Consider the following 18,729-nt stretch of genomic DNA (forward strand, 5'->3'; position numbering starts at 1 on the left):
CTCTACCGGGATCTCTCTGTGTGGAGTTTGCATGTTCTGCCCGTGACTGCGTGGGTTCCCTTCGGGTACTCCGGCTTCCTTCCACCTCCAAAGACATGCACCTGGGGATAGGTTGATTGCCAACACTAAATGGTCCCTAGTGAGTGAATGTGAGTGTGAATGTTGTCTGTCTATCTGTGTTGCGACGAGGTGGCGACTTGTCCAGGGTGTACCCCGTCTTCCGCCCGAATGCAGCTGAGATAGGCTCCAGCACCCCCGCGACCCCAAAGGGGACAAGCGGTAGAAAATGTATGGATGGATGGTACTTTAATCATCTACTTTACCTTATATTTTTTAATTGATTTACTGTCCTTCAAAGCCATGTTCTATTGTTGTTAGACTTACACATACTAAGACTTGAGCATGTGACTGGCAATGTCAGATGCCTCAAAAGTTTGTTTACTGGTTGTAAATATTAGAATATGTGTTCACTTAGAAATAATGGACAATCAAAATCATTCTATCAACCCAAACTTCCAATTCGAGCTGGTGCATAACTACAGTACGTGCCACTAAATATATTATTTAAGACCGAAACACAAATTCAAGGAACCTCTGCACAACTTTATCACAAAATGTATGCATTTCTGGGGCAGCACGGTGGAACAGGGGTTAGTGCATGTGCCTCACAATACGAAGGATCTTTCTGTATGGAGTTTGCATGTTCTCCCCGTGACTGCGTGGATTCCCTCCGGGTACTCCGACTTCCTCCCACCTCCAAAGACATGCACCTGGGGATAGGTTGATTGGCAACACTAAATTGGCGTGAGTGTGAATGTTGTCTGTCTATCTGTGTTGGCCCTGTGATGAGGTGGCGATCCCCCCCGCGCGACCCCAAAAGGGACAAGCGGTAGAAAATGGATGGATGGATGGGTATGCATTTCTGGTTTTTCACTGCATACTGGTTGATTTTCAGTTCTTCAATCTTATTGTTATCTTTAATCCCACCTGATAATATCACTCTGACAACAGTGTATGTTACAATTAAGGAACTTACCTCGACTTCTCAGACACTGCTTAAGAATCGGGGCAGAGAGGGGAAACTGTCATTTTAAATATTCTGCGTCACCCAGCAAAATTCAATGTCTTTAAATTCTTTTTTTTTTTTCCAAAATGTGGAGACCTGTGCGTTTGCCATGGAGAGTTAGTTCCAGCCATGTGCTACAGCGTAGTGTGTGTGCATGATGTCTTTAATTGTAAGAACATTATTACACATGCAAATATGTTTATCTGTGTTTCCAGTGCTTTGGTTTTTGTTGTCTTTCATTGGTTGTGTTGTTATGTGTGTGATTTCAGAGGCAGCGGGTAAGGCGGCAGAGAGACAGAAAGGTAAACCAGTTGAAAGACAGAGTAGAATGAATAATAAGTTCAAATCCAAAGCAAGATAAAGCCATCAAATTCAAGGCTCACTTTATCGTTGTTGAGTATTCATCAGGAAGGTCGACAGCATACGCAAACTAAATTGATCATAAAGTAAAAACAAACCAACAATCTACATATAACGATTACGTTTAAGGAGACTTTAAAAATGTCATATTATCATTTTTTTCCCACATTCAAAACATTTCCTTGTAGTCAACAAAACATATTAATGGTGGTGCTTTTGGTCACAATGTTGTATAGCCCGTTAGCCATGTTTTTAGCACTTCTATATCGAGTCTATTGACAGATAAAAATTAGAATTATATGATACTTTTTATTAGAATTGCCAACAGTGGAGGATTTTAGCATGCATGTGCATGTACGAGCCAATCTGCCCCACAACAAGAGGATAGAGAAAAATAAGGAACTTATTGACTACAACTTTGGAATACAACTGAATACAAATGGCGGACTTGTGCAAAGCTCTTCGGCTAAACCTCTACCACATATGGCGATATCCGTTGGCGTAACTAAGGCAAAACACGTCACTGAAGTCTCAAATTTCAAACGGCTAGCTAGGAGCAAGTTGTGAATATGTATAGCTTTACATGCCGAAAACAATGCAAAATACGTATAAATGACGAATGAAATGGACAAATGAACATCCACATGGACACCACCTTTGTACATTGCTACAGTTCTTTCTTATTTTAAATAGTGTTTTTCACCTTCTATATCAAAGTCCTGTCACTCGCAACTTTCTTTGGCCCCATTATGGCTTATTTTACGGTTATATTCAATGAAGTCACCAAAACAGAGCAAATGGACCAGTTTGTTTGAACGCAATGTTTGGCCCAATGCGATAACCAAGTTTGCATACAAAACTTAGAGCAGATTTTGGCGAAAACCGATTAATTTGAAAATTGAGGGACCACTAATAGTTGGTAGCAGCTGTTCCATACGACGTTAATCATTTTCGACAGGTGTATGTACTGTTGTAATGGTTTGAAGTCAATAACAAATAATGACAAAGAGGAAAAGTAGTTTACTAGGGTACGTTACTGATACTACCAGCCCCACCTGACCTCTGTCTCCAGCACGCTTCATTCCTCATCCTCTTCCATCCATTACTGCTGCATTTCAAGAAGCTAGAAAGTTGGAAATATATGATTCCTAATTAGCAAACTGAAATTGGACATTCATTCTTGAAAATTTGTACGTCAACATGTTGGACCTCCCACTGACTTCCAAGTAATCTTAAATGCAGCAAACATTTTAAATGTAGGTCATTTCTTAATATATGCACTAGTTGAATGTCTGTATTGTTGGCCTTTCCCATGTATTTGCATTGTTTACACTAGTGGCTGAATATCTGTTTTAAACTTTACAGCAGGTTTTTTAAACAGAGCTCAATCCCCTATCTTAGTTTGGATGATCACGGCATGATTCTTTTTTACCTTTATCACCTTTTAAACATGAGTCAACTCAATCTGCCATGGTAATGGTGACGGTCACAGTGACCCCATCACCAAAATATATGGTTCAAATTTACAAACCATGTTTCCATATGAGTTGGGAAATTGTGTTAGATGTAAATATAAACGGAATACAATGATTTGCAAATCATTTTCAACCCATATTCAGTTGAATATGCTACAAAGACAACATATTTGATGTTCAAACTGATAAACTTTTTTTTTTTTGCAAATAATCATTAACTTTAGAATTTGATGCCAGCAACACGTGACAAAGAAGTTGGGAAAGGTGGCAATAAATACTGATAAAGTTGAGGAATGCTCATCAAACACTTATTTGGAACATCCCACAGGTGAACAGGCAAATTGGGAACAGGTGGGTGCCATGATTGGGTATAAAAGTAGAATCCATGAAATGCTCAGTCATTCACAAACAAACATTTGTCAACAAATGTGTGAGCAAATTGTTGAACAGTTTAAGAAAAACCTTTCTCAACCAGCTATATTGCAAGGAATTTAGGGATTTCACCATCTACGGTCCGTAATATCATCAAAGGGTTCAGAGAATCTGGAGAAATCACTGCACGTAAGCAGCTAAGCCCGTGACCTCCAATCCCTCAGGCTGTACTGCATCAACAAGCGACATCAGTGTGTAAAGGATATCACCACATGGGCTCAGGCACACTTCAGAAACCCACTGTCAGTAACTACAGTTTATGAGTTTGAACATCAAATATCTTGTCTTTGTAGTGCATTCAATTGAATATGGGATGAAAAGGATTTGCAAATCATTGTATTCCGTTTATATTTACATCTAACACAATTTCCCAACTCATATGGAAACCGGGTTTGTACATGGTGTGTGCATATTAGTGAGCATGTTGGTGAGGTCACCATGAAGGCTTTGTGTGCACGGATTGACCTGCATTGTGATTTATTCATTGTTATCAGGGTGGTCAGACCTACCTTGAACGCTACATGAAAAGCATGACTTATATTCTTAAAAACTCAATTATACAATGTCTGACAACTGATAATATGAATACCTATTCAATGCTATTCGTTCATGCAAGATTAAAGAACAAAAAACCTCAAATGTCTTGTTTGCCACAGAGTCAACAGCAGGTAAGAAGATGTCTAAGGGTGGCAGCAGCAGCATCCAAAGGAGCGTGGAGACAGGCAGGGCGGTAGAGTACCCGCGAGGAGGGTCAGCCATGAACCGTCAGGCCAGTAGGGAATCTACTGATGGCAGCATGAACAGCTACAGCTCTGAGGGAAAGTAAGTACCTTTCTATTTATATACTGCAGCTCTACAACTTTTGTGTTTTAAATTGGGCAGGTACAGTAAACAACGTGGTCCTGAACTATTGTACATGGGTCGATAAATATATTAATCCTTTAAGGAAAATTAGAGTGTCATAGGTGTAGAATATTCACAAAAAATTTAAAAAAAAATTCTAGTACAATATAACTACAGGACAAAAAATAAGCAAGCAAGACCAATTCTCAAGCATTTAGAAATAAAACTTGAAGGCTTAAAAAGTTAATAACAGTATATGAAAAAAGGTACATATTTTGTATGGTGTTGTAATTCTGAAACCCGATGCAGAGACAGAGAAAACACAGACGAAATAACTGCAAAGAGGTTTAATGAAAAAGATCAGCAAAAGCACAGAATTGCAGTCAAGGAGGGGAAAAAAGCACCGCAAATTCAAGATAAAGAGGGGGGAAAAACAACAAAGCACAACTAAGGATGCTACTGGGAGAAACCACAAGGAGAGTGAGCTTCTAGTTACACAAACAATCAAAACTATACTGTAGGTAGGAAAGGCTACACCTACTAAGAGTACTAGAACGGAATGTATCTTGAGCAGCAAGGGGCAGAGGAAACAAGGGTTGTATGCGCATACTCAATTCATGGGAGCTGAAGAGCTCAGGAGGATGGGTGTTGTTGGCATACACGTGGAAAAGCTGACTCCAGATCTTGGTTCGTTCGCTCAGTCTAGTCATTTGACTGAGGATGGTAGCCCGACGATCAGCTGGCTGTAGCCACCATAGCTTTACAGAAAGCCTTCCATATAGGCGAGAACTGAGGGCCCTTGTCACACACCGCATCAGCTGATATTCCATGGTGACAAAAAACATGGTGTACCAAGAGTCTGGCGGTCGCCAGGGCAGAGGGTAATTTCTGCAAAGGGACAAAGTGTGCAAGCTTGGAAAACATGTCGACAATAGTGAGAATGACTGTGTATCCTTTGGAAAGAGGAAGTCCTGTAACAAAGTCCAATGCCACGTGGGACCAAGGGCGGGAAGGGACGGGACATGGAATGGAAAAGTCCGGCTTGAGGCTGATTGGAGGCCTTGTTTCTAGCACAAATGGAGAAGGCTGCCACAAACTGCTTTGTGTCGGAACGAGCAAACAGCCACCAAAATATCTGGGAAAGTAGGAAACAGGTGCGGATGAAACCAGGATGGCAAGTGACCCTTGATCTGTGTTCCCAATCCAAAACACTGGAACATAGAACTGGGGTAACAAAAAGATGATTGGATGGGCAACCCTCAGGCATGAGCAGGTCTTTGCATGCGCCCGTCACATGCCTCTCTCACTGAAAAGCACCAACAATCTGAGAATCTGGGTTGATGGGTACCACAAGAGACTCATCAGTCACTGGAGAGAACATTCTGGACAAAGTGTCTGGCTTCTTGTTGCGGGATCCAGGGCAGAAAGTGGGACTGAACTTGAAGCGGGTGAGGAATAACGTCAACTGTGCCTGGCGAGGGTTGAGATGGTGTGCTGAGGTGATGTAGCTCAGGTTCTTATGGTCCGTGTAAACCACAAATCTCGCAGCTCATCTTAATAAATGATGTTTGGAGGATTGTAATTTGTGCATCTGTCATGTGTTGTGTGTTTCAGTCTAATCTTCTCAGGGATGAGGTTGGGTGCCGACAGTCAGTTCAGTGACTTTCTGGATGGTTTAGGGCCCGGTCAGCTGGTGGGCCGACAAACACTGGCAACACCTGCAATGGGTGAGTGTGAACTCATGGATGTGGTTAGGATAGGTCATCTATGAAATATTAATGCAAATATAATTATATCCAAATACCTGTTTTTTACTTCACTTGATGCTTTTCATGTGTTTCCCACATTTACAGGTGATGTTCAAATTGGTTTGATGGATAAGAAAGGACAGTTGGAAGTGGAGGTGATCAGGGCACGAGGCCTTACCCCCAAACAGGGCTCCAAATCCCTCCCAGGTGACAAACTTATTTCTCTTTACGTCCCCCTCACTTTTCATTACATCACCGTCACCACAATTTGTTCTCCATCCCTTCACTGCAACCTCAGCTCCCTACGTCAAGGTGTACCTGCTGGATAATGGAAATTGTAAAGCCAAAAAGAAGACGAAAATTGCACGAAAGACCCTGGAGCCTCTGTACCAGCAGCATCTGGTCTTTGATGAGAGTCCTCAGGGCAAGGTGCTTCAGGTAATGTCATCTCCTGTGTGTGCGGGTGTGTTTGCGTTACATACATATCAAAATAATACCGTGGTATATGCACTGGTATATAAGCCGCACCCACTAAATTTTAGAAGAAAAATGTTTTTTTCCATATACTAGCCGCATCGGACCATAAGCCGCAGATATATACGTTGTGAAAGGAGTTATTCAATAATAATAATAAAAATAATAATGGATTAGATTTATATAGCGCTTTTCTAGACACTCAAAGCGCTTCACAGAGAACGAGAACCCTCCAGTGGACAATACAGTTACAAACATGAACCCCCCCACTCCCCATGCATACCTCAATGGTGTTATTTAATCTGATCATCAATCGGATTACAATGTTAATGTGTACATGGACCCTGATAAAAAAATTATCTGATTATGACGTGCATTTTCATGCATCACACCTTAAATTGGAATATTACTAAGATATATATATATATATAAGATAAACGGTAAGGTGTGTTATTGTTTGTGCTATGACTCCATCTTTTGGACAAGTTTGCTCACTGCAGGTACTGAAGGTACTGAAGAAGTATTAGACTTCCACTGTAAAGAAATTGTGCATTTCTGCTTGTCCGACATTATCACAGCGTTTATTTATGTTTTTTTTCCTTCTGTTCACTATTTTTGTTTTACCTCTCTTTTTGAAATAGAGCTGTTCTGTGCTTTTCATGTTGTGATTATGTACGGGTTGCTGCGCGTATTCTTCTTACGACATTCTGTGTATGTGTTTGAGGCTAGCAGTTAGCACTTGGAGAAGCTGTAATGTCGTGAATTAAACCACTCGTTAAGACGACAACTAGATCCCTTCTCTTATTGTTACATCGACACATGACACTCCAGGCCATACTTTTGTTTTTGCTAGTCTCGTTTTAAAGCAACAAACGCAACAGTATATAACACTTTGTCTGTACATGTTGGATGGGGGGAGACAGCAGCAAGACATTCGCTTCATCTGAGACTATTAAATTTAGTCCCCCATCCCCCACCAAAGTTTAGCTGACATAAAAGACATGCGCAGTAAGCATAATTCTAACCCGAATTTCGGAAGATGTGTCTTCATGTACTGCAATCCGAATGACTATCGACATAAACCACCCGTCTCGATCGGAATGACACTTTGATCGGAACGTGTGTGATCAAGTCAGAATATTCTAAATAGCGTGTTTAAAGGGGAACATTATCACAATTTCAGAATTGTTAAAACCATTAAAAATCAGTTCCCAGTGGCTTATTATATTTTTCGAAGTTTTTTTTTTTATTTTACCCATCACGCAATATCCCTAAAAAAAGCTTCAAAGTGCCTGATTTTAACCATCGTTATAAACACCCGTCCATTTTCCTTTGACGTCACATAGTGAAGCCAACACAAACAAACATGGCGGAAAGAACAGCAAGCTATAGCGACATTAGCTCGGATTCAAACTCGGATTTCAGCGGCTTAAGCGATTCAACAGATTACGAATGTATTGAAACGGATGGTTGTAGTGTGGAGGCAGGTAGCGAAAACGAAATTGAAGAAGAAACTGAAGCTATTGAGCCATATCGGTTTGAACCGTATGCAAGCGAAACCGACGAAAACGACACGACAGCCAGCGACGCGGGAGAAAGCGAGGACGAATTCGACGATCGCCTTCTAACCAACGATTGGTGTGTGTTTGTTTGGCATTAAAGGAAACTAACAACTATGAACTAGGTTTACAGCATATGAAATACATTTGGCAACAACATGCACTTTGAGAGTGCAGACAGCCCAATTTTCATCAATTAATATATTCTGTAGACATACCCTCATCCGCGCTCTTTTCCTGAAAGCTGATCTGTCCAGTTTTGGAGTTGATGTCAGCTGGCCAGGGAAGCTAGGGTCGATAGGGGGTTTAGCTCGCTCGTCTGCGGGAACAAACTGCGGCCATTGCTTGCCGTGCTACCGAGGTCCTTTGTCCCTGAATTGCTCACACACTCCGGCAGATTCAATGGGGGTCTGGCGGCAGATTTCTTTGACTTTATCGTTGGAAATGCATCTGCTTTGAGTGTCGCAGGATATCCACACATTCTTGCCATCTCTGTCGTAGCATAGCTTTCGTCGGTAAAGTGTGGGGAACAAACGTCCAATTTCTTGCCACTTTCGCATCTTTGGGCCACTGGTGCAACTTGAATCCGTCCCTGTTCGTGTTGTTACACCCTCCGACAACACACCGACGAGGCATGATGTCTCCAAGGTACGGAAAACAGTCGAAAAAAACGGAAAATAACAGAGCTGATTTGACTCGGTGTTTGAGAAAATGGCGGATTGCTTCCCGATGTGACGCCACGTTGTGACGCCACGTTGTGACGTCATCGCTCCGAGAGCGAATATTAGAAAGGCGTTTAATTTGCCAAAATTCACCCATTTAGAGTTCGGAAATCGGTTAAAAAAATATATGGTGTTTTTTCTCCAACATCAAGGTATATATTGACGCTTACATAGGTCTGGTGATAATGTTCCCCTTTAAACGAAGCATTTTTATTCCGGTTAGGCTTTTATTCCGATTAAGTGTGTCCATGTTCACATGCTAGTGACTTGAATTGCAGAAGCTGGAATCCAACCTGGAACCCTCAAAATTGCTGGAACAGGTGCCATCGCACCATGCCGTCCTCAAATCAAAATCTGTGAATTAAAAATTTGTGAAACTGAAACAATACAAAAATAATGCCATCGTAAGTTAATAATACTCACGCAGACACTCGCAAATGTGTTAGCATATTAGCTATTGCTAACAATGCTAGCTTCTTTACATTATGATTGTTACGTCGTAGTCGCATGGCTGCGCTGGTAGCATTCCTTCCAAGGCAGAAGACAAGCAGGAGGAGTGTGCAGGTAAGATTAAAGTATTTTTAATAAATAAAAGGCAGGACCAAAATACAAGACTGAGGACGCTAGCAAGCGTGGAGCTAAACAAAACACAAAATGTCACCAAGGGTGAAAAACGAGGAATGCTAGCGTGTACAAAATCAGCGAGGAGAAAAACCAGGGGAACGTAAATGTTGCCTATCGCAAACATTGACCCAGCAACTACCTGCTGGGTGACAGGAAACTATAAAGAGGAGTGATTAACCAAAACACCTGGTGGGAACACTAATTGCTAAACTAAGACAGGTGAGGAGAACCAGTGCCCATGGAAACCAACAGTAAACAGGGAAAGAGGGTGCACCCAGGAAACAGACTAGAACAGAAAAACTACCCAACATAAATCATGCCATGAACCGTGTAAGGGATCATGACAATGATAACACAAACAAATATGCATGAGAACACTCAGACAACACACATGGGACGTTTAGTGACTATGAATAGTTTTAGTTATCTAATAAAACTTACAAACGTTGCTGGGAGGGATGAATGAAAAATCCATATGATTACAAGACTTTATGGGTGACTAGAAGGCGGAACGGCATTTTTACTTCCGGTTGAAAGCATCAAACGGAAGGAAATACTGTAGACGTTCACCCCGCAGCACCTGCAGTGAGCAAACTCATCTAAAAGATGGCGCCGTAGCACAAACAATCACACGCCTTTTTTAGTGTCTCTGCTTGTGTTTAATGAAAACTGTATGTAGAACACAAATTAAAAAGTAGCGGCTTATAGTCCGTAATTTACAGTAATAGGATTCTTCAAGAACAAATATTGGTCCATCGCTACATCACACCTCAAATATTGCGGCTTCACTGCATCACTATTTTTTTTAAAGCATATTCTACATGTTTTTAGCCTAAATTCAGTTTTATATATGTATGTTATGTATTACATTGCAGTATTTGTCTTATTTTCTATTATGCTTTTTAAGATATTTACCAAGCAGTACTTGCCGCTTTCAGGTTGTGGGTGAACACTACTAAACAACAACAAATCCTGGCGCTGCTCTATCTTCACCGCAAATATCATTTGACCAACTTTTAACAGAACAACTTTTTCATGACCTTCATGTTCAACTCCTGCCTTATATGCCTTACACATCTCCACAATGGTGAGATTTTTACATGAGCGCCAGGATGTAGCATCGGAGTCGCCGCAGCACTCTAAGCCTATCAAGACTGCTACTCTATGAACTAGAAGTTATCAGCAGCTGTCCAGCAAAAGTGTAGATGAACTCTTGTGATCTACTTCATCTTCAACATCAAAAACACAGCTTTGGCTTGAGTAATGTGGAATGACAACAGCAGACACGTATTGCTAATAACACGGAACGCTAACAACAAAGCTAATTATCGTCTCTGCGACTGTCGATCAACTTTTTGCACAACACACGCCAAGGGTTTTTTTTTTCAGCACAGAGATGCCCAGTTTTAACTTAGAGCAGGGGTCGGCAACCCGCGGCTCTTTAGCGCCGCCCTAGTGGCTCTCTGGAGCTTTTTCAATGTATGAAAAATGGAAAAAGATGAGGGGGAAAAAAAATTTTTTTTGTTTTAATATGGTTTCTGTAGGAGGACAAACATGACACAAACCTCCCTAATTGTTATAAAGCACACTGTTTATATTAAACATGCTTCACTGATTCGGGTATTTGGCGAGCGTCGTTTTGTCCTACTAATTTTGGCGGTCCTTGAACTCACCGTAGTTTGTTTACATGTATAACTTTGTCCGACTTTCTAAGACGTGTTTTATGCCACTTCTTTTTTGTCTCATTTTGTCCACCAATCTTTTAACGTTGTGCATGAATCCTCAAAGGTGAGTTTTGTTGATGTCATTGACTTGTGTGGAGTGCTAATCAGACATATTTGGTCACTGCATGACTGCAAGCTAATCGATGCTAACATGCTATTTAGGCTAGCTGTATGTACATATTGCATCATTATGCCTCATCTGTAGGTATATTTGAGGTCATTTAGTTTCCTTTAAGTCATCTTAATTCGATGTATATCTCATGACACACTATCGATATGTAATATGGCTTTTAAAGACCTACTGAAATGCGATTTTCTTATTTAAACGGGGATAGCAGGTCCATTCTTTGTGTCATACTTGATCATTTCGCGATATTGCCATATTTTTGCTGAAAGGATTTAGTAGAGAAAGACGATAAAGTTCGCAACTTTTGGTCGCTGATAAAAAAAAAGCCTTGCCTGTACCGGAAGTAGCAGACGATATGCGCGTGACGTCACAGGTTGTGGAGCTCCTCACATCCGCACATTGTTTACAATCATGGCCACCAGCAGCGAGAGCGATTCGGACCGAGAAAGCGACGATTTCCCAATTAATTTGAGCGAGGATGAAAGATTCGTGGATGAGGAAAGTGAGAGTGAAGGACTAGAGGGCAGTGGGAGCGATTCAGATAGGGAAGATGCTGTGAGAGGCGGGTGGGACCTAAAATTCAGCTGGGAATGACTAAAACAGTAAATAAACACAAGACATATATATACTCTATTAGCCACAACACAACCAGGCTTATATTTAATATGCCACAAATTAATCCCGCATAACAAACACCTCCCCCCTCCCGTCCATACAACCCGCCAATACAACTCAAACACCTGCACATCACACTCAATCCCACAGCCCAAAGTACCGTTCACCTCCCCAAAGTTCATACAGCACATATATTTCCCCAAAGTCCCCAAAGTTACGTACGTGACATGCACATAGCGGCACGCACGTACAGGCAAGCGATCAAATGTTTGGAAGCCGCAGCTGCATGCGTACTCACGGTACCGCGTCTGCGCACCCAACTCAAAGTCCTCCTGGTAAGAGTCTCTGTTGTCCCAGTTCTCCACAGGCCAATGGTAAAGCTTGACTGTAATATTCAGGGAATGTAAACAATGAAACACCGGCTGTGTTATCCGGCACAACAGTCAGGGGGTGCATTCTACGGCGGGGGTGCGTTATCCGGCACAACACCAGCCGCAATACACCGCTTCCCACCTACAGCTTTCTTCTTTGCTGTCTCCATTGTTCATTGAACAAATTGCAAAAGATTCACCAACACAGATGTCCAGAATACTGTGGAATTTTGCGATGAAAACAGACGACCTAATAGCTGGCCACCATGCTGTCCCAAAATGTCCTCTACAATCCGTGACGTCACGCGCAGGCGTCATCATACCGAGACTTTTCAGCAGGATATTTCGCGCAAAATTTAAAATTGCACTTTAGTAATTGTATTGGCATGTGTTGCAATGTTAAGATTTCATCATTGATATATAAACTATCAGACTGCGTGGTCGGTAGTAGTGGGTTTCAGTAGGCCTTTAATTTTTTGCGGCTCCAGACAGATTTGTTTTTGTATTTTTGGTCCAATATGGCTCTTTCAACATTTTGGGTTGCCGACCCCTGACTTCGAGTAATCATCCAGGATGTAACATATCAACGTCGCTTGGAAGATCAAAGGGTTGATGCATCAACTTTCTATTTAATAGCAAAGCCAAAACAACAACAACCAGCTGAACAGTCCTCATATGCATTCGCCCTGCACACATGCACTCACACTGTCACTAGTTCTGTGGTGCACTAACAGTTTGAAAGTAACAAAATACCTTAACTTTGACAGCCAGGCCGCAACAATTATGAAAAAAAAACAAAATCCACTTTACCTTGTTGGTTAATCTTCTTTGCGCGCAGCGGAAGGACGATAAGGCAGTGTTGACAACTCTGTGGATACTTCCTGAATGTTTCAAACCACACATTGATTGTCCATTGCTTTCTTTAGACTCATATTTTGCTAGCAAAACTAGACACATGTTTTAAAAAGGCTAAACACTCTTCAAATGTGCACAAAGTAGAACAGGATCTAACAGCAGCACCACTACGCTGACTGGATGAGCACAGGAGATCGATCAGCACACCCACAATGGCTGCGCTGGTGGATTCGGCGTGTTTAAAAATGTATACAATACAGTGTTCGTATATCGAGGTTCCACTGTACACACAGTCGTAGCTGCACAGGTTAAAATAAGACAACAGTAAATGCCGAACAAGTTGCTGGTGAAATTACCAGCTCTTACAGAAACGTAGCTGGGTCCTGCTTGTTGATGACTTCTGATCTCATTGGTTCCTCAGTTTGTTCAACCTTTCCTGTTCTGTCTGTGAGTGTTTTTCCTTTGATTAGATGTGTTTAAAATGCTCTTCTGTCCTCCAGGTGATAGTGTGGGGCGACTATGGACGTTTGGACCACAAATGTTTTATGGGTGTAGCACAGATCTTACTTGAGGATTTAGATCTATCGAGCACGGTGATCGGATGGTACAAACTCTTTCCACCTTCCTCGTTGGTGGATCCTACTTTAGCGCCACTTACACAACTGGCGTCTCAGACATCATTGGACAGCTCAGGACCACCCCCAGGTGTTCGGTCCTAGTGACCGTCATGACACGAACCCTCCATCATCCCCTTAAATGACAAAATATAGAAACTATTGGACCACGGTGGGTGGCAGAAGATGACCTTGGTCAAACAATAAAAGCCAGACAGAGAGACAGTGAATGAGAGAGAGATAGAACCAGCCAATCAACGCTTCGAAGGAGTCTGACAATCATTTCTCACACTTTCCCTTCTTTCTCTACCTGAGCTTTTGTTTTGCAAGCTTTGTCATTTGTGTTCCTCTGGGCTGCAGGTTTATGTCCACCTTCATAATATTTCCTCTGTATTGGATTGCTTTCATTTTTTTCGTGCATCTGATCAAAGTCCTGCACTTAGTAGCGAGGAGTGCTATAAACCAATGGGTGTCAAACCTTTTTCACCAAGTACCACCTCAAAAACACTTGGCTCTCCAAGTACCGTCTCAATGACCAACATTAAAATAAAGTAGCGTAGTAGGCATGAGTATTCGTTAAAAACAAGGCAGAGGTTTTATTTACCAAGTATATTTAATATTTTTGGCCTTTGTAACCGTACACACAGTTTGAACGGTAACACTCGGTTTGAATATATAATTAAGTGATTATTTTTTTTGATGCAACACTAAATGGAGCCCACGTACCACTACACAGTTTGAGAATCACTGCTATGAACACTGTTGGGGTCACGTAAGGTCCAAAGTGAACACCTTCCATGCAGATCAATGCCTGCCTGGATGTCCACTGGCATTGCTGTGGCATCAGGGTGAGTCTAGCTGGGCACGAGGGCCTGCTGTTTGCATGACTGGGTCCACTTTCTAGGTGAGAAAAGGCCTACACACACACACACACACACACACACACACACATATACACACACTCATCCTTTGTCTTGTTGGGAGATATGAACGCAAGCACAAGAAGAGCTTGAATCTTTTGTTGAGGTGGAGGCAACAAAGATTTTGATCTTTGGTGTGAACAAGAGATAATGGAGGCCAAAATGACGCATTGTTTATGCTTAATTTCACCATTTTTTACCGTCTTAGCTTTCCGAAAGGTAACATACAGTGCGAAATCCGTCTGGTTTTGTTAATTTTTGTTTTCCCACTACAGACTGCGGTCCGGTCAGATTCGCCCGAACACCCAATGCCCCTATACCCTATGCATGTTTGTTACTTTCATTTCTTTTTGGTTTCGTTGCTTTAGTTTTGTTATTACCTTGATGACAAAAGAGATGAACAAATTTAGAAAAAATAAAAATAAAAAAAGACGAAACTATATGTGTTAGTTCCTCATACTTTTAGGCCAGCTTGTATGTTGCATGTTCTTGTACAGTTTGCTTGTACTGAATATGAATACAAACCGAGAAAAAAGCCAAGCCATCCCCGTCCCCGACCAATAAGGTAGTGTCAACTCCACACCTTCCACTCTGAATATTCATATCAGAAATTTGCCTCGGTTTTTTTCTTAGACCCCTTCGAATGACAGTGTTGTGCTGTAGTAAGGAGCATACTCCAGCCCCTGGTGATAATGAGGATGTACTTGTGACGTCAGACAGAGATAGAGAATGTGCGTAATGCAGCTATACCGTTACGAGTTTAAGAGAAATTATAAAGATATAGATATTTATATATATATGAGTATAGAAACGAGTGTATCTGCCTGTCTCCATGCACACCTTGTACATAGAAAACCAGCAGAGGTTATGAACAAGACAAACATCAGTGACACACACACACACACATTCCTGTGTTTTCTTTATTTGTTTTGCTTTGAGAGGAATTTGCTCCCTTTTGTTGAGCTCTAACTGCTGAGCGGTACTGAGCCACAGGGGGGCGCTGAAAGGCTTTCTGTTTTTCTCCCCAAGTTTCTGAATACAAAACATGCAGAAAAGGTGAAGCATTGTTTTTACTTTCTATAAAGTCCCTCCTCCCGCTTACGATCGGGACTTTTAGAACCAATGAAGAATGCGTTTTTTTCCAGACCTTTTGTGGCAGATGTCGTGTTGAAACTCTCAGCAGTGTGGCCGACTGCCCTTTCCTTTGTCAGTATTACTTCACGAATACTGATTGTTTACAGCCCATGGCTCTCCAGACCCAAACCACGACGCTCGAGGAAAGACGGAGAAGTATTCACTGCAACAGGTCTTGTTTGTATAACAGATGTGGCTCTACTGACGTGTATGTTTTATATTCAAGAGTTCATTTTTATTATTTACAAATAAAAGACTGTGCGGAAGAAGATACCTGCTTTTTCCCAACGAAGACGCCTCATTATTGATGCAGGAGTCAATGTTTTGTAGGTCTATAAAAGGTGCTACCTACAAAGCAAAGAAAACATTTGAGAACTACTTGAAATAGTTTTCTCTTGGACCCTGTAAAATATTTATTTTACACCCAGATGACAAACACGACATTGAAAGTTACAAAACCCACGATAGTTTGGCTCCATTTTTAAACCGCATGCACCAGCAGGTACACCAGAACCACCAAGGCTACAAATACATATCATATGTATATAGAATATTCCTTCCTCTTAGGTTACCTTTCTGATACCACCTCAGCAGGTCCCTTTTGACATTTGTCCTAAACGGGTCATATTATGATTTATTTCTACTTTTAAAACATTTCCTTGTGGTGTACGTAAAATGTAATGGTGGTTCTTAGGTCAAAATGTTGCATAGATTATGTTTTACAGACCATCTTCAAACTGCTTTATGACTGTGTTTTCTGCCCGCCAGCCATGTTATAGTTTTAAACGCTTCCATTTCGAGTCTCCTAACACAGTGGTCCCCAACCACCGGGCCGCGGACCGATTGGTACCGGGTCGCACAAGAAATTAAAAAAAATTTTTTTTTATTTTTTTTATTTTTATTAAATCAACATAAAAAACACAATATATACATTATATATCAATATAGATAAATACAGTCTGCAGGGATACAGTCGGTAAGCACACCTGATTGTATTTCTTTATGAAAAAAAATAAAAATAAAATAACCCCCCCCACCCCCACCCCCGTTCTGTGGGACACATTTTCAAGTGTTGACCGGTCCGCAGCTACAAAAAGGTTGGGGACCACTGTCCTAACAGATATGAGTTAAAATTATACGTTACTTTGTATTAGAACACCCAACAGCGGAGGGTGCATGTGCATGTACGAGCCAGTCGGACCCATAACAAGAGGATAGAGGAAAAAGAAGCGGCTTATAGACTATAATGGCGGACTCGCGCAAAGCACTTCAGGTAAATATTTACCAAATATGGAGATATCCGTTAATGTCACAACTGGGAAAATTGTCACGAGTTGTTTAAATTCCAAAGAGTTTGTTGGGCGGAAGTATGAAGGAACGCTAGAATGCTTTATAAATATCTCTGCAATGCCTTCCGGGACTTATGCAGATCCCAAAAACAGGTACCGATAGGTTGTGCATAATAGGCCCTCTTTAAATAATGACTTTTTATACCCCCAACGACAAGTTTAATTAGTTCTTAAACTGGATTTGCAATTGGAAAAGTTAATATTGGAAAACTAATTTCACCATTAGACACAGTAAATGGATTATACTTGTTTAGCGCCTTTCTACCTTCAAGGTACTCAAAGCGCTCTGATACACACATTCACACACTGATGGCGGGAGCTGCCATGTAAGACCCTAACCATGAGCCATCAGGAGCAAGGGTGAAGTGTCTTGCTCAAGGACACAACGGACGTGACTAGTATGGCGGAAGCTGGGGATCGAACCAGGAACCCTCAAGTTGCTTGCACGGCCGTTCTATTAACCGAGACGCAGATCTTCCTGCAAAAAGCAGATGCCAGCAAAAAGTCTAATTATTCAATGGAGAAGATCTTTATACTTAAAAACAAAAAGATTTGTCGAGTGATATCAAGGATTATGCGTCGATGGAGTTCCCAGACATGTCGACCCCATTCTACACGACAAAACAGATGGAAACTTGGAAAGGCATGGAAGTCTACAACTTCTTTGTGTGTGGCTGGGTTTAAGGAAATTGGTATCAAGACTCTCCCGGATAAATATGCATTCATGATTTAACTTTGCGTTTTGCGAGGACGCGTCCATGTAAACAAACGAGCACCCGACAGCTCGACACCAGTGACTACATATCTGTTCAACAAACTAACAATTACTGAATCATCACCATATTTGATTTTTGACTTGTCACATGTACAAACCCCGTTTCCATATGAGTTGGGAAATTGTGTTGGATGTAAATATAAACGGAATACAATGATTTGCAAATCATTTTCAACCCATATTCAGTTGAATATGCTACAAAGACAACATACAGTATTTGATGTTCAAACTGATAAACATTTTTTTTTTTGTGCAAATAATCATTAACTTTAGAATTTGATGACAGCAACACGTGACAAAGAAGTTGGGAAAGGTGGCAATAAATACTGATAAAGTTGAGGAATGCTCATCAAACACTTATTTGGAACATCCCACAGGTGAACAGGCACATTTCCCATTGAAAATGTGTGGCGCATTATGAAGCCTAAAATACCACAACTGAGACCCGCGGACTGTTGAACAACTAAAGCTGTACATCAAGCAAGAATGGGAAATAATTCCACCTGAGAAGCTTAAAAAATGTGTCTTCTCAGTCCCTAAACGTTTACTGAGTGTTGTTAAAAGGAAAGGCAATGTAACACAGTGGTGAACATGCCCTTTCCCAACTACTTTGGCACGTGTTGCAGCCATGAAATTCTAAGTTAATTATTATTTGCAAAAAATAAATAAAGTTTATGAGTTTGAACATCAAATATATTGTCTTTGTAGTGCATTTAATTGAATATGGGTTGAAAAGGATTTGCAAATCATTGTATTCCGCTTATATTTACATCTAACACAATTTCCCAACTCATATGGAAACGGGGTTTGTAGTCTGACACATTTGTGTGCAAAAATAAACTGAAGTATATTTCTTGACAAAGTATCATTGACTTTGGCTTTATGGTTTCTGTTTGTTAAAAATTAAAATACATATAATATCAAGATAATACTCCAATGGGA

The 18,729-nt window shown here is 41.1% G+C and overlaps 1 protein-coding gene across 12 annotated transcripts in view; it reads left to right on the forward strand.

The window, feature by feature from the left end:
- The window catches only part of rims1a (regulating synaptic membrane exocytosis 1a), a 255,428-nt gene extending 236,980 nt beyond the window's left edge, over positions 1-18,448 (forward strand). For 11 of the 12 annotated variants that reach the window (XM_072916356.1, XM_072916368.1, XM_072916369.1 and 8 more), the window contains 6 exons: positions 1,336-1,368; positions 3,990-4,155; positions 5,791-5,903; positions 6,030-6,131; positions 6,223-6,362; positions 13,496-18,448. In XM_072916356.1, coding sequence (XP_072772457.1) covers positions 1,336-1,368; positions 3,990-4,155; positions 5,791-5,903; positions 6,030-6,131; positions 6,223-6,362; positions 13,496-13,714 — 773 coding nt within the window. In that variant the 3' untranslated portion in view covers positions 13,715-18,448. The remainder of the gene's footprint in view (positions 1-1,335; positions 1,369-3,989; positions 4,156-5,790; positions 5,904-6,029; positions 6,132-6,222; positions 6,363-13,495) is intronic. The other variant, XM_072916363.1, reaches the window with a different exon arrangement.
- Positions 18,449-18,729: the final 281 nt, after the last annotated feature.

Source organism: Nerophis lumbriciformis, linkage group LG02 (assembly GCF_033978685.3).
Source record: "Nerophis lumbriciformis linkage group LG02, RoL_Nlum_v2.1, whole genome shotgun sequence".
Classification (NCBI taxonomy): Eukaryota; Metazoa; Chordata; class Actinopteri; order Syngnathiformes; family Syngnathidae; genus Nerophis; species Nerophis lumbriciformis.